The sequence below is a fragment of the Halichoerus grypus genome, chromosome 7 (genome assembly GCF_964656455.1).
Source record: "Halichoerus grypus chromosome 7, mHalGry1.hap1.1, whole genome shotgun sequence".
Classification (NCBI taxonomy): Eukaryota; Metazoa; Chordata; class Mammalia; order Carnivora; family Phocidae; genus Halichoerus; species Halichoerus grypus.
The window spans coordinates 104,390,222-104,407,496 of NC_135718.1; the positions used below are offsets into that span (position 1 = coordinate 104,390,222).

General features: G+C 37.5%; 1 protein-coding gene and 1 pseudogene across 7 annotated transcripts in view; one reads left to right on the plus strand and one right to left on the minus strand.

Annotated features, from left to right (window-relative positions):
- The window catches only part of RABGAP1L (RAB GTPase activating protein 1 like), a 748,424-nt gene that overhangs the window by 646,601 nt on the left and 84,548 nt on the right, over window positions 1-17,275 (plus strand). For 2 of the 7 annotated variants that reach the window (XM_036117496.2, XM_036117471.2), the window contains exon 2: window positions 1,925-2,354. The exons of 4 other annotated variants lie outside the window; for them this stretch is intronic. In XM_036117496.2, coding sequence (XP_035973389.1) covers window positions 2,244-2,354 — 111 coding nt within the window. In that variant the 5' untranslated portion in view covers window positions 1,925-2,243. Of the gene's footprint in view, window positions 1-1,924; window positions 2,355-4,761; window positions 4,832-17,275 lie in introns of those variants that run through there. One more of the 7 variants, XM_078077990.1, reaches the window with a different exon arrangement.
- LOC118551648 (COP9 signalosome complex subunit 9 pseudogene) lies at window positions 12,933-13,157 on the minus strand (annotated as a pseudogene).

Sequence of the window (17,275 nt, forward strand, 5' to 3'; positions counted from 1 at the left end):
CTGAACTTTTTGATATTGTTTTTCTGGTCCTTTTTTTTCCCTTGGGTTATGAGTGTTCTTCCTAACCAAGAAGATTACCCATTGTTACACTGAATTGCTCTCCCGGGGTGCATAGGCAACTGCTCGAATGTGGTTTATAATTCTTGTTTGCCCCTGGGCGGTTGCCAGCAGGGAGTAAGGCATTATGGGAAGTAGTTTCTTTACCTTCCACAACAGGTGTCTTTGTCAGTGCACCTTATTCAGGTATCAAGGTAGAAGCACTGAGTCACTGCAGCAAAGAAAAACATGAAAGCAAGAGGAATTGCTTTCCCATCTAGAAAATGGTGCTGCAAGATAAACCTGAAACCTTCTGGTGCTAGTGAATGCGTGAAGAGGTTCACAGTATCTTTTACAGTACTTCTGAAAAGATAAAAAGGAATTTAAAAGGTATGAACTGCCTGGACGCTTTACGAAACCTTGTCTCTTGATTACCGTTTAATTTTTACCTGGTTAGTCAGCCTTAAGATAAATATGCTGGGAAACTTTTTGACAAAAATAAAGCATAAGAGACAAAGCTGCATTGTAGCAAAAAATGAAGTGAAAATGCTTTACTGCCTTCAATGAGGGTCAAGCACAGTTTGAGGCTGTTTTAATCTTGAAGATTTATTGAAAGTATTGCATTTTCTGTTAAAATAAGCCTATTAGACTTGCTTCTGTTTCCTAGCAATAAGGTGTTTTTCTCCTTCCTGTGTGTGTGTGTGTGTGTGTGTGTGTGTGTGTGTGTGTGTGTTTAATCTAGAATGCTATAGCAATTGCAAAATTCTCCTAATCATATTTAAATGGAACAAGGTGCTATTTAAGTAATCATGTTAATCTAGGTGAAGGTACTTCGGGAAAATAGACACCATGAATCTCATTCTAAGTTTTGTCCTTTGAAAAGCAAACAATTAAACAACATAACAATGCTATTGGTAATTAGGGCTAAAAATTCCAACCAGTATCTGTATTTGATTATAGACAAACATTGGCAAATTGATTTCTAATTCTAACAAATGATATTTCTCATGGTACTGCAATGTCATAATCTATAAAAAGCAGAGACGATAATAGCTTAATTAGAAATTTTAGAAAAACAACTTTTGGAGGAGCTTCATTTGTTCTCCCCCTTTTTATTTGCTTAATACTTTTTCCATGGAATTAGCATACATTATATTTCCTGGTAATTTAGGCAACCTTGTAATGATAATTATGGGCAGCTTTCAAATTTTTCATTAGGGCATATTGAGATTCATTTATGGTTTCCAACTGTAAAACACTTCTGGTGGCTAAGACACCACCAGTTCATGACTATCTGCTAATATGGGTAATTAAAAGAAACCTCTAAGCTTAAAAAAAAAAAGAGGAGAACTTTTATCTATGGGAGAAAAACCATAAGTTTAGAAATGGGACCATTGTGTTGCTTTCTGAATAACAACAGAAAACAAAGTTCCCCAAAGCAAGAATTTTATTTAAAATATTTGTGTGTTTTTTAGTGGGAGAAGGGGAAATGATAATTAATGGATATTGCAGTCCCTGTTTCATTTTTATATTTTGGTACTTTTCTTTAACAGAAATAATCAGAGGTGAAAAAGAATCTCTTTTTTTCATACTTCAGGAGATAATTTTTAACCACACCAAGAATTCTAGAAATTCTGAAAAACTAAAGGTTGCCATCTATTTATTTTCTATGAATGTGGAAAAATAAGCCGTAAGAAAATCCACTTCTCCTCCAAGAAGAAGAATCTTGATATAAGTAATACTGAAGTAAGAAGATAAACTTTGAAAGATTCTAATTACCAAGAGCATAACATAAATCAGTTTTGGGGGGGTCTTTTGTTTTGTTTTGTTTGATTTTGCTATAGGATATTTCCAGTTAGAAAACTTTTCTTTATTTCTCTTTTTGAAGCTGAAAGAAGATTTCCCAAAACCGAACTTTCCAGCTGCTGTGTTAAGAATGCAGAAGGTGTTTATAGTGTATACTTCCTCCACAGATAAGAGACCTCCCTTGGTTTTCTACTGGGGGTGAATTGCCAGACAAGCCTGGGATAGCAGCTGCTTTTCTTTTTTTTTCCTTTTCTTTTTTTCCTTCTGGATTTTTGATACTCCACCCCCTGAAACTCAGGTGGGTGTGGGCATTGGCACTGAGCTGCAGTAGGAGTTTTCCTTGGATAGTCTGGTCTGGAGCTGGGGTAGCAGCTGGTGCTGTGGAAGGGCCAGCTGGCAAGATGATGGAAGAAATCTCCATTATGGTGGCCTATGACGCCCATGTTTTCAGCCAGCGGCATGATGAAGACTTCCTCACTAGTCTGGTGGCCATCAGCAAGCCCAGGTCTATGGTAGGTGGTGCCTCGCACACTACTCTGGAGCTGTTTTTTTCCTTTCTAATATGATAGCTGTATTCCTATAGCAACTGAGAAAAACTTCCTGGGAATTAAAATAGAAGTATTGCTTTTGGCTTTGTGTTCAGCTACAAAAAGGTCTACAGGTTTTTAATGATTTATTTACATCACTAAACACTATTATATGTTTAGTAGTGCATTTTAAAGTGCTTTAGGAGTAAAACTTAGGTTAATACTTTCATATGTAGTGAGGGTCAGAGGAGTTTTATAGTGGCAAATATCACTGTGTCCCATGTGTTTGCCTTGTATGTATGTATATGATTATTAGGTGAAGGTTACCTACATTTAAACACATATGATTCAGTCTTTTGAAGTGTAACATTTTTACCAGTGGGCTATAACATCAACATGGAGAACCAAACTATCTAAAAGTCAGATAACTTTCAGAATGTTTACGTTATTACTAAGAACTATTATGAAATTAACTTCTAGTACAATTATCATTTGGATTTAATACTTGTAATTTTTTTTAACCATTCTCCAAGGGTCTTGGTGTGCATGTCCTCACATAATAGAAAAATGAAGTTCTTGCAGATGTTTATTCTCTGTAAATGTCATCCTTATAATGGCTGTCTAGTTTAAGATAGCAGTGAGCCATACTTTTTTTTTTTTTTAAGATTTTATTTATTTACTTGACAGAGAGACACAGTGAGAGAGGGAACACAAGCAGGGGGAGTGGGAGAGGGAGAAGCAGGCTTCCCACTGAGCAGGGAGCCAGATGCAGGGCTCGATCCCAGGACCCTGGGACCGTGACCTGAGCCGAAGGCAGACGCTTAACAACTGAGCCACCCAGGCGCCCATAGAATGAAAGACTATATCGTAACAGTTATCTTGCTAATATGAAACCCTGATTCTCTATTTTAAGGCATAGGAACCTTAAAAACATACTACAGCAATTTCTTCAAACAATATATTGTTATGAATAATATAAAGGGGATCTCATACATTGATTTTGAAAAGACTTATGGGTTATATTAAGTAGATGCAGTCTATTGCCATTGTTTAGATGCTGATTTGAACAAACTATAAAAAACATCTATAACTGACCACTAATTAGATATGTAATGATACTAAGATTATTCATTTTTATGCAATAATATTATAATTATGTTTAAAAGATTTAGAGATACATATTAAAATAATTATGGATGAGGGCGCCTGGGTGGCTCAGTTGGTTGAGTGACTGCCTTCGGCTCAGGTCATGATCCTGGAGTCCCTGGATCAAGTCCCGCATCGCGCTCCCTGCTCCGCAGGGAGTCTGCTTCTCCCTCTGACCCTCCGGACCCCCCCCCCTCATGTGCTCTCTCTCTCAGTCTCTCTCTCTCAAATAAATAAATAAAATCTTAAAAAAATAATAATAATTATGGATGAAATGTCTGCAAAGATTCAAAAACATTTACGATTCAGTAGAGGGGTTAGTGATGTGGATGAAGTTAGATGACTGTGTGTTGGTAATTGTTGAAACTGGGAGATGAGTATATAGGGATTCATTATACTTCACTTTGTAGATTTTTTTTTTTTTTTTTAGGTAGGCTCCATTCCCAACATGTGTCTTGGACTCATGACCCTGAGATCAAGAGTTGAATGCTCTACTGACTGAGCCAGCGAGGTGCCCCTGTAGATGTTTTATAGATACAGTTTAAAAGAGTCAGCTGGACCAAAAAAATAGCAAAAGCCAAATAAATAAAACATAATATACTTCTATAAGTGTTCATTAATACAGAAACATCTAGCCTTTTGCATTCTTGTCCTATTTAATATATATAACCTACATTTTTTTCTATTTTTATAATTATATATATTAGGTAGATATTATTGCCAATCCTTAGTTAACCACAATATTTTACCAAGTCAGGAGAGATAGTCCATCAGTAGTTGTGGATAATCTTTTAAACTTCATTTTAGCCATTAGTTTCACAATATTCCGCCATGAAAACTTATCCAAAAAATTTAGAACTTTATTTAATTTCTTTTTGGTGGTCCTGTAAAGATCCTCTTAAGGGATCTGAGCTGAGTCTTCAAACACTTGTAGGAATTTTCCGTGCCAAAGGAGAGAAGAAACAAAAACAGATATAAAGTGGCACAATAAAGAGGACATGGGAAACTGAGGAGGTAGGCGGTGACCTGACCAGGTCCTAGGGAGCATCTCACGCTCAGCAAGTGTAGGACATTGTGTGGTGTGCGTGTGTGTCACGTGCACATTTACAGGAGGCACAAAGAGAGAGGAAATGAATCAACGAATTAATATTAATGTGCTTACTAGGAAACACTTCCGTTTGTAGATTATATGAATATTCAGTATGTTGACGTATGTTGTGCCTTGATACAATCAACTCCCCCAAAGCACACTTCTGCTGCTAACCCTGGAGGATGTTTGCTATGAAACTTGGTCACTAATATGGAAAGTTTCAGAGGTATGATAAAGACAAAAATATTGGACTGTATACTAAACATTTAAATAATATAGATGTTGGGGTGTTGAATATGATTATACAACTTTCTGGAGATACATAGTTTTCTTTATCAGATGTGAGATTTTTAAAGAATTGACTGGTATAGTCTTTTGAAGGTGATATTTGGTTTTGGTTCATGTGGAAAAGTTATACTAAAATTGTGCTAAGATGAAATATTTATCATTTACTTTTTATTCCATATTAGATTTTTTGCTTTGTCTGAGATGAACCCTTTAAATTGTATGAAAGAGATAAATACTCAGATTTTCTACAGTATGAAATAAATTACTTCTCAATCTGATTTATTACTGCACTGTGAAACAAATTACATTCTTGCTAACATATAAAATCCTTTGGGTTTAGGTCGATTATTACAAAGGGTATTTAGAAGGTTTCTTAGTACAGGATTAATTAAATATCTTTCTGTAATTGGATTTTGTTTCATAATGGAAGGTATCTTGATTCCTCAAATGGTAAAAAGCCCATTAAGAACAGTGGTTTTGATGTGGACACTGAATCTTTTCTTGTTTATAAGTAGCCCTGTGGCTTTCTGACATTTTTGGTGGAGACTCATGGTACAAAAATACAAGCCATTGTGCACACAAGACTAAAAGAAAATTTAACTAAACAATACTTTTTTTGCTACTTGTGATGTAGTCAGGTTTTTTGTTTTGTTTACAGGCTAGTTATGTTCCACTGAATTGATTTCAGAAATGTCTCAAGCTACACTTTAAAAAATATGGCTATATCCTATTGATCCTTAGAATAATAATGCAAGAAAATCACAAATCCCTTTATAGAGGTCCCTTTAGACAATCATGGCAAGAAAAAAAGGATAAGGAAGCCAAGCCTCTCTCTCTCTCTCTCTCTCTCTCTTCCCTTCTCTCCCTCCCCCCCACCCAAGAAATTACCTGGGCTCCCGGCTGGCTCACTCGGTAGAGCAGTAGAGCATTTGACTCTTGATCTTGGGGTCGTGAGTTCTAGTCCCGTGTTGGGTGTAGAGATTACTTAAAAAAAAAAGAAATTGGGGCGCCTGGGTGGCTCAGTCGTTAAGCGTCTGCCTTCGGCTCAGGTCCTGATCCCAGGGTCCTGGGATCGAGCCCCGCATTGGGCTCCCTGCTCAGCGGGAAGCCTGCTTCTCCCTCTCCCACTCCCCCTGCTTGTGTTCCTTCTCTCGCTGTCAAATAAATAAATAAATAAATCTTTAAAAAAAAAAGAAATTGCCAAGGCCAGTATTGTATTTACTAAGATAAACTAAACAAAAGATGAGAGTCACCACTTGCAAAACTTAAGAACTTTTTAATTACAGCATAAATAAGTTGGTGTGTAAGGTGAAAATCCAGTATAGTCAACATGGCTTGAGAAACATTTAGAAAGGTGCCTCATTGAACACAGTATTCCAGCTTTCCTTTAACAGATTACCTTTTCTTTGGTTGTTCACTGGCTGAGATTAACTGACTTGTATTTTGAGACAAAGTTGTACCCTCCCCCCATTCTCCCTCCAAAACATGTATCTTTAAATCTGACCTGAGGTGCTCACACAAGGAGTGATAAACAATAGAGAGAGGCAGTCTCCGAAGTTGTCCTCAGTCACGACCTTCTGTGGCAGAGAGGAACGGCCAGCATTCCTCTCTACCTCCTCCACCATTTCCAGTTATTTCTGTTGCTGACTAGTGTAAATACACGGAAAAGATCACACCTGTTACATTTATTATGCATTCCAAAGGAAGCTTTGAATATGTATTTAAATTCAAAATGTGTGATTTAAGCAGCTAACAAGCCTAATAACCAATGCATACTTACTGTCAAGCTTGAATATTTCAGGTTAAATGTTAATTTATATTCTGAATTATTTCAGTTTTTTAATCTGTAGAGTGGTTACGGAGGGAACTTTGCGTACTGATGTCTGTTAGGGCAGTGTGTAATGTTACAGACATTTTTGGGTTACTACAATGTGCTGGTATAAATAGAATATCCCTTCCTCCAAAGACCTCACAAACAAGTAAAAGAAGCAAAATAAATATTTATAGCAGTGATACTTGGCTATGATAGGGTAGAACAAAGTGAAGACTAATTACCACTGATTGAGCAGTGTGGAAGAAGCCTTCAAAAGGGGGTGGGGGCACTTAAGTCAGACTTTGAAGGTTGACCAGGTGCTTGCCAACTAGTAGAAGAGGGTAAGACCTTTCTGAGCAGGGGAATAGCTTGTGCAAAGGCCGAGAGGTTAACTGCTTTAGGGGCTTTTTAAGTTACAGTGTCCAGTTCAGGTTTTAGATTTGCTATTTATTCATAAATTACCTAAATTCTCTACATTTCAGTTTCCTCATCTCAGAAATGAAGGACATAGTAGTACTGTCTCATTGGATTTCTGTATGGATTAAATGAGAGCATTTGTACAGTATTTAGCAGAGTGAATGCCCTTACTATTTGTCTCCCTTCTAACAAGGAAAGGGCTGTTCAAACTGGAGAAGGCTTAAAGGAAGGAGTGGATTGAGTAGATAAGGCACCATAGTGATGTGGAAGAAGGAGGGGGGTGGACAAAAGGAGAACATGGGCTCATTGGGTTACCCTGGTGAATTACTTTGTTTGGTTAGGGAATCACCATCAGGATATCAGTCCTATGGGAAACTTGAAGTCTTCTGCCCTGAAGATGGTACAGAGGGTCTTAGGTTTGAGCCTCAGGAAGGTGGGAAGGTAATATAGAATCAATAGGAGGGATTTATATGGGCCAAACCATCTGCTGAGTAGATGTATTGATTATTGCAGCAATAATCTGGAATAATGGACTGACAGGGGCCACATTGCCTATGGAAAAATTTTTAAAGGGCATTACAACAATGCAGGTGAAAAGTTGACAAGTGTCTGGTCTTAGACACTTGACAGTGGCAGTGTGATAAATTAGTCTGCGCATGTTGGTTAGTTCTTGCAATATATATATACATACAATAATACTACTTAGGAAGAAGCAGCAGCTGATTTACATGAGAAGAGTAAATTATTGAGGTAAGTTGAAAATTACTGTAAACTTCCTACTTTATATAATTGGAATGTTTGTTGTGCCAGCTTGAATGGGAAAGTTGGATATCAAGAATGTAATGGAGGGTCGCCTGGGTGGTTCAGTCAGCTGGGCATTGGACTCTCGTTTCAGCTCAGGTCGTGATCTCGGGGTCCTGGGATCAAGTCTTGCGTTGGGCTCTGCGCTCAGCAGGGAGTCTGCGTGAGATTCTCTCCCTCTGCCCCTCCTCCCTGCTCTCTCTCTTTCTCAAAATTAAAATAAATACATCTTAAAAAAAAAAAAAAGAGTGTGTTGGAGAAAAGATGGCCTGGCTTTACTAGTTTCCACATCTTGAAATTCTGGGTCGCCTATCACTATAAGGGACTTGGTGTTCGGTGGCTAGAACACTGTCCATTAACAAAAGCTGTTTACCCAGGCTAACACACATCTAGCCTCTATTGCCACTAGATATTTGTTCTTCACTGACAGATACCAAAATAGCAGCACTGTGCCGGCAAAGGGAGGGAGCTCTTTCAGGGAGCTACACTTTATCTGTCCTATCAATGGGAGATGAGGGTAAGCATTCTGAAATTACTGCCTCCTTATTGGGTTGGCACACTGAGGTAATCTAGCATGCCAAATTAGGAAGAAAAAAAATTCAGAGCAATTCCATGTGCCAAATATGGGTAAAACAATGAAATCAATAGTTATTTCTGAATCTTCACTGGATATACATTTCAAATATTGATTCGAATAAAACATAAGACCAATTGATTCGTCCATATTTTTAAAAAATGTTATTAGCTGAACATTTTTTATTTTTAATTGTTCTTTAGTATGTACACATTCTGGCTATAGTCCATCAATTTCAGTTTAGTGTCAGGAGCCAAATCTTCCCTCATTTGGTTGATCAGTTCTGATAATGAGTTAAGGTTCTTACAGTTGCAAGTAATAAAATCTTGAGCTGTCTTAAACAAGAAAGGGCACTTACCATACAGACACCAGGGTGTGTCCCTTTAAACACAAGGGCAGAAGTTCGGCCGGGCAGCAGGGTTGGTACCAGACTGATGCTGGCAAGAGTCCTCCCTGTCTCTTGCCACCTCATTAACTTCTCTCTTGGCCTCTCCTTTATCTCTTTACCCAAGATTTCTGCTTCTTCATGCCCAAGGAATATGGCTGCCATATAGCATCCAGATTTACAGTTCTGTCATATGCAGAGAGTTAAGCTGCTACCCCTAAGTCACAACTCCAGAATCCTCAGGGAGAACCTGGCTGAGTCGTGTCAGGTGAGGTGACGTAGCGTAGAGTAGAGCCTATGGGCACAGGCTCTGGAGCCAAACTAGGTCAGATCCGACCTCACCTCCAACAAGCTCACCGGCTTTTGGCAGATTCCTTGACCTCTCTGAGCTTCATTTTTCTCATCTGTAAAATTGGAACCATATTAGAAGCACCTTATAGGATTTTGTGAGAATTAAATCAGTTAATGCAAGTACAGTACTTGAGCTTACCTTGCACACAGAGGCACGTGTGCATTAGTTGGTATGATTCTAAACTGATTTCTCTTTATAAAAATCTTGAAATAAAAGATGAACTTTTAGCAGACTTTATAAAGAAATTCATTATCCAAAAATTATTTAGGTGGTTTTGCTAATAAATATGAAATCATTGAACCAGCTTCTATAACAATAATTATGAACTTTTCTGCATTTAATCCTGTTTGAGATTTGAGAACTAATCTTTCTATGCTTGATACTGGGGGTGCTGTTGATTTGTAAGTCAATTCAAAATATTTGGGGGTGGGAGATGTTATAGAAACAGTTGACATAAAACATGTAACACATTAAATTTTTTATTTCTGTTTTTAAATCCTAACTTATCACGGTGGTTGAAAAATATCTTATTCTAGGTTTTTTGTTTGTTTTAGCATCCATGTTTGTATTCAATTTAATAATCAAAAATATTCATTGATCTGGCTACTATGTGCTGTGCTATATTTTTAAGCCCTGGGAGCGAGGTGTGAACATGAAAGACATATCAATTGTGAAGCTTGTACTATTTTGGGGAGAAGTCAGACAGAAATAGTGCTAATGATATTACTTATCACCTAGTGAGAAGTATTATACAGAGACTTAAAATGGAGTGATATCATCAAAAGGGATTAATTGGAGGCTTTATTTTGGATAGTCACTGGGGGCCTCAGTGGTGTCATTTGAGATCTGAATGACATCTATGGGAAAATCAGGAAAAAGAGTAGCTCAGGCAGAGAAAAGCTCTGAGAGAAAGGCCCCAAAGTGGTAATGAGTTTGATATATTAGCAAAACAGGAAGGTCAGTGGGGGATCACAATGTGGAGTGAGCACCAGGGGCAGACAGTGGTAAGAAACGTGGTCGGGGAAGAAGTTGGGAACCAGGTTATGATGGAGGGCTTTTTAAGTCAGAAGGAGTTCAGGTTTTATTCCTGATTTGATGTTCTTGTGCTTTAAAAATCTAATGGATCAGATTTTAGGCTTGGTTAACAGAAATTTTAACAGATGATTAAATTATTAGAGAAGCCAATATTATATCAAAAACTCACCACAGTGCTCAAACTCAATATGAAATGAAATTGTAACATTCAAACTCAATGCCAGGACTACAAGCTGGCTTATAAATAGGATTTGCAGCAAAACAAAGCAAAAATAATACTGAAGCCCTGATCATTTTAATGCCCACAATAGGATTTCTGTCAGGCTGAAATACTGAAGAAGCTCACTTACCTGACACAGTCAGGACTAAAGTCGCTTAATAGAAAAAGTTGGCTCAGGGGATGAAGCATTAAAAAAAAAAAAAGTACATATTAACCTAAACATTTATTTTAACTTAAAACATCAGTCTATATTCATTATCAATTTCGTTATAGGAATCTTTATGCCCTTTCTTAGAATAGGAATTCTGAAGTACATAATACTTTCTAGTTTGTTTCCTTAAGAGGGCAACAAATTAATAAACTTACAAAGCAATCTTTAAACTTTGTAGAGTTTTTTTTTTTAGCAACTTTTTACATCTTTGATAGTAGCATTGCAATCATTTAATGTGACAGTGACTTTTCTGTTTCACCATTTGACTTTTGGAAAGTCTTTCCAGATTGTTCAAATTAGTTTTTATAGAAATAGCAATTCAATTTTTTTTCACATTCATCTTATTATGAACATAAACATGTTTGGGAACAAATGCAATTAACTTTTTTAAGCATAAACTCAGTTGTGGCCTAGTCACCACAAGAGTTAAGCATGCCCAGGGTATCTGATTTCTTTATGGAGGGACTAGAGAATGGCATTAGTTAATCGGACAAAGTTTTTAAAGAGCACTCTTAGTGTATTTTGTTAGTCGGATATTGCTGCACAACAAACAACCATAAATCTTGTGGTACATAACAGTCGGCATTTATCTTTGTCTTATGAGTCTTTGGATGGCTAGGGTTTGGCTGATCTTGGCTGGCACAGCTGGATATAGCTGAGTTTACTTAGCTTCAGGACCCAGATTTGGTTAGATCTGTTCCACACTGCCCATTCTTTTGTAATCAATAGGCTATCTGGAATGCGTCCTTCTCATGACAAGAGTTTAGAAATTCCCAGAAGGGGGGGTGCCTCGGTGGCTCAATCAGTTAAGCATCTGCCTTCAGCTCAGGTCATGATCCTCAGGTCCTGGGATCGAGCCCCACCTCAGGCTCCCTGCTTCTCCCTCTCCCTCTGCCTGCAGCTCCCCCTGCTTGTGCTCTCTATCAAATAAATAAATGAAATGTTAAAAAAAAAAAAAAAAAGAAATTCCCAGAAGGGTCAGTGGAAACGCCTCTTAAAGGCCTGGTCTCAGAGCTAGCACAGTTTGATTTCTGTCCATGTTCCATTGGCCAAAGCAAATCAGAGCATCATTTCCAACGTGGTGGGACAGGAAAGGATACACCACCATGGAGGTTGGAGGAGAGGAAGTGACTATTTGCTGAACAATCATCTACCGCATATGTAATAATTGACCTTTCATGTGGCCATCATAGTTAGGTAGCTATCTACAATATGTAAATACTGTGTTTCTCAGTAGCATACTTTGTTTATAGTCATATCCACAGATTTGTCATCAGAAAATGACATATACTCAAAAATACAATAAAACCTGACTATAAATTCAAACTTACCGTTCTATTATTCTTTTTCATTTTACTTGGAGCTTTGAAGTGAATTGGCACTCTTCTTTCCCATCTCTCCCAAAGGTAATTAAAAACAGAAAACTCTCTTCTCCAGATGCGCCTGGGTGGCTCAGTTGGTTGGGCATGTGCCTCCAGCTCAGGTTGTGATCCTGGAGTTCTGGGATCAAGCCCTGAGTCGGGCTCCTTGCTTGTCAGAGAGTCTGCTTCTCCCTCTGCCACTCACCCCACTTGTGTTCTCTCTCTCTCTCTCTTTCTCACTCAAATAAATAAATAAAATATTTAAAAATAATAATAATAATAAAAAAGAAAGAAAACTCTCTTCTCCAATGACATGCTATGGTATGCCAACTTTGTTATTCCAACCTGAACCATCTATTAGCCCAGGGATTTTCGACAATTTTGGGGTTATGGACTCTTGGCCATCTGATTAAGTCCATGGGCCCCTTACCGGAAAATTATTTTTAAATGCATAAAATAAAACAAATAAATTATATAGGAAACCAATTACATTGAAATAATGTCATCAAAATAGAGAAAAATCACATTTAAAATTTGAGGTATAATTGACATATAAACATTACTTTAGATGTACAACATGATTTGACATGTATATATATATATATATATATATATATTGCAAAATGATCACAATAAGTCTAGTTAACATTCAGCACCACACCTATTACAATTTTTTTCCTTGTGATGAGAATTTTTTTTTTTGATGGCATCGCTTTTTTTTAAATTGAAGGATGAAAGTTGGTCACATTCAGAGATTAACAAGCCTCATACAGATGGTTAAAACCATCCTTCTCTTTCTTGGTTAACCATCTCCTAATTTCAAGTAATTGCACAAGTTCTTTAGATCCGTTTGAAGTTGTCCTTTGAGGAGATCCACCGACCACTACATAACAAAGGCGTGACCACGCGCACTGCTGCACCTCACTGGATATCATCATTATCAAAGAGATCTACAAGATCCTTTAAAAAGTCTGCATGGACTGCCTTTTCATTGACTGCCAAGTTCATCAGGAGCCCGGTGCTGCCTTCTGTCTCATCCAGGTCCATGTATGGCCCCATGCCCTTGGGAAATATCTTGTCCACCTCCAGCTTCATCTCCCCTGCAGTGCTTCAGGCATTCCTGGTCCTGTGATGAGACATTTAAGATCTACTCTCAGCAACTTTCAAATATACAATAGAGTATTATTTTCTATTGGCATGTAGTTGACTTGACGTACAACATTCTATTAATTTCAGGCGTACAACATAGTGATTTAACATTATATACATTACAAAGTGATTACCACGATAAATCTAGCTACCATCTGTCATCATACAAAGTTGTTACAATATTAACTGTATTCCCTCTGCTGTAGATTGCATCCCTGTGTCCTATCTATTTTATAACTAGAAGTTTGTATCTTTTTGTCCCCTTTGCGTATTTCACCCACCCACCCCCCACCACTGCAATGGAGTATTATTAATTATAGTCACAATACCATACATTTCATCCCCTGGACTTAACTTTATAGCTGGACATTTGTACCTTTTGACCACCTTCACCCATTTTTCCCACCCCCAACTCCCCAAAATCAGATTTATGATAGAGTACTATATGCTTCTTTATTAATACATTAAATAACAGGATATGACAGCAAGTAGAATAACTACCTTAGTTCCTATAAAATAGTGATAAATATAAATAATATTTTGAGATATGCAATAATTATAATGTGAATGAAAATATCTGTAATATCTATAGCTGATAATTTCAGAGGTTCAGGAAAATAAAGGTATTTTCTCCATCAGCGCTCAAGGACACTGAATTCTCTTCACAATCCCATAACATAACATTTAACTTATATTATCTGAGACACAAAGGTTTTAGGTAATGTTCCTTTCCTTATGGCTGGCTAGGAGAAATCTTGGCCATGCCTTGTATTCTTTCTCTTTCCCTTCTTAAAGATACAGAAAAATACTTGTGAAACTTGGGTGATTATTTGATTAGTCTCTCACTAACTCATAACATCTGTGAGAGCAGGACTGTATCTGTTTTTGTTTACCATTGTATCACCAGCCCAGCATTGTGCCTGGTGCATTGTTCTCTCTGTGTATATTTAATTGATGGTATTGGGAGAAAATGAAACACCACATAGGTATAATCATTGGTCTATAGTAGATGATGTTTGTGACAGTTGAATATATTCATAAATATCTGTACACGTAAGATAGGGATAGTTATTTAAAAATTTTTTTATCCTGGGGTGCCTGGGTGGCTCAGTGGGTTAAGCATCCAACTCTTGATTTCAACCCAGGTCATGATCTCAGGGTTCTGAGTGTGGGGCTCCATGCTGGGTGTGGAGCCTGCTTGAGATTCTTTCTCTTCCTCTTCCTCTGCCCCTCCCTGCCAATTTTTTTTTTAATCCTTAGATCTTTATACTAAATTCTCATAAAATTGATTGTGGAATCAGGTTAGAGTCTAAGTACTTAAATATTAGTTCCTGGGGCGCCTGGGTGGCTCAGTCGTTAAGCGTCTGCCTTCGGCTCAGGTCATGGTCCCAGGGTCCTGGGATCGAGCCCCGCGTTGGGCTCCCTGCTCTGCGGGAAGCCTGCTTCTCCTTCTCCCACTCCCCCTGCTTGTGTTCCCTCTCTCGCTGTGTCTCTCTCTGTCAAATAAATAATAAAACCTTAAAAAAATATATTAGTTCCTAATTGTTAAAAAGTGCAGCGCTTATTTCTGTTATATCTTTTTCAGTGGTTCATTTAACATGCATATCTCCTATGTGCATAGCACTGTGTTAACCTCTGAGATAGCTTCAAAGAGATGGCAGTCTAGCTTAAGAGACAGCCATGCAAACAGTTACTATGCACCAGGGATAAGAGTGCTATTAGGGTGTATGCGATGCCTGCCTCTTCCTTGTGTATCTGTCACACCCTGCACCCTGGGCACTCACTGAAATGAGATATTCTGTCTGCTTTCTGAGTTGTGCATTGAGGCTTTCCCCTGCAGGTTGTTTTTATTTTCCATCTCTACCTACCACAACACCTGGCACATAGTACCTGTCGTCAGTAAAGGTTCTAATGAGAGAATAAAGGAATGATCGGGAGAGTGTGGGAAATAGAGATACTTTCATAAACATGTGGATACTTTTTTTTAAAGCATTTTGGTTTTTAAGCTTTTACAATTTTACCTTTAAGTAAGTAGTACATTCACATGGTTTCAAAATTTCAACAACTATAAAATGGCATCTAACGAAGTTTCCTACACACTCCGGTTGTCCTGTGATGTTTTCTAACGATATTCTTCCAGAAATATTTTATGCAAATACAAGCAAATTTGTATGTATTCTTCCCTTCTCTTTTTACAGATGTTTGGTGTCCCATTCCTTACTTTTCTTATTTAACAGTATGTGTTGGAGATTTTTTTTTGTCAGTACATCAAGGACTCCTCGTTCGCTTGACAGCTGCATAGATAGTTTTACTATATGGATTTCCATGTGTTTAGCCAACTCCCAGTATATGCATATATATAAGGTTGTTTCCAATATTTTGCTGCTACCAGCCATGTTGCAGTGAATAATCTTGTATATCATCATTTCACAAATGTGTGAGGATAACTGTAGGTTAAATTCCTAGGAGTGAAATTGCTGGGTTGAAGGGTAAGTGCATTTATAATTTTGATAGATAGAGCCAAATTGTTCTCTTTAGAGATATATCATTTTCTCCAACAACAGTGTATAAAACTGTGCCATTCAAAAGTGGAAACTTTGGGGTAGAATTCTAAAGAAAAAAAATAGGAATTTTTCAGGTGGTCAGAGAGAAGGAAAACATGTTCCATATAGAAGGAATAGTATTTTCACAGCACACAGGAGTGAGAGGTAGCATGTCTGGGAATTTCAGCTTGTTCCATCTGGCTGGAATATGGGAGCAAGGCCAGAAGGTAGTAAGATAGTGGGAGTTGGTCATGCATGGTTTTGAGTGTAATGCTTAGGAACTGATATTTTTAATTCTATAGATGAAGGTTTTGAGTAGGGACATGGTGTAATGAAGTTGATTAATACATGTTACAGAAAGAATAGGTGTTTATATTATTTATTTAAAGTGAAGGTTGCCCAGGTAATATATCCTTACGTGTTAATAATTATATCTACATCCAAAAATCTACAATATGAGTCAATCTAGAAAAAGAGTGAATAAACACATTAAAGAAAAAAACTAAAAAAAATAAAGTGAAGGTTGCCAAATAGGTCTATTCCCTAAAGATCTTTTTGCAACTTAAAGGTTTTTTTCCTCATTAATGACTAAAATAGTACGTTGATATACAAAATATGGAAAATGCATATAAATAAAATCTAAAACAATAATTACTCATAATTTTACCACTCTGAGATTTTCCCTGTCCAAATAACAAATCCAAATCTGCTGTTCTTAAAACAATCAAAGAAAATCAATATATGTATTAGGTTAGAAAATACAGACAAAGTGGTTTTCAAAGACAGCCACTTGTTAAAAGATTCTTGTAATTTCTTACAGGAAGAAAGAAAATAAAAACAGCTACATATTCCTGCATAAATCACAGCATAATTGTCAATGTAGGCTTATACAATGAGGCCTCCTCTTAAACATATGGGGGTCTTGGGGCGCCTGGGTGGCTCAGTTGGTTAAGCGACTGCCTTTGGCTCAGGTCATGATCCTGGAGTCCTGGGATCGAGTCCCGCATCGGGCTCCCTGCTCAGCAGGGAGTCTGCTTCTCCCTCTGACCCTCCCCCCTCTCATGTGCTCTCTCTCTCATTCTCTCTCTCAAATAAATAAATAAAATCTTTAAAAAAAAAAAAAAATATGGGGGTCTTTTAGAGACATAACCATTTTATTCATTTATTTATTTTTCTTTAAGGACCTTACTACAAACCTTTTGGATAGATATCCATTACATGTGCCGCTTTTCCTCTTTGTGACATTTCACTGGCAGGTACCTGTCTAATCACTATCTCAATTATTGGCCATACGAAATGTGTAGAAGGATGGTACATTTCAGAAAGCTAGGCTCCACTGTGCATCCTCAGAAGTCTTTTTGTGGAATAATCCTAATCGCCCAGTGTTCCCTTTATAGGGCCTGTTGGAACAGTCTGTGGCAGATCCTTTTCAGGCTGTTCTTCTTTGGGTGTAGGATTTGAAAAATAATCTCCAAGTCACTAATGCTGTGCTTGAACACATTCATCCTCCTGCTTCACAAG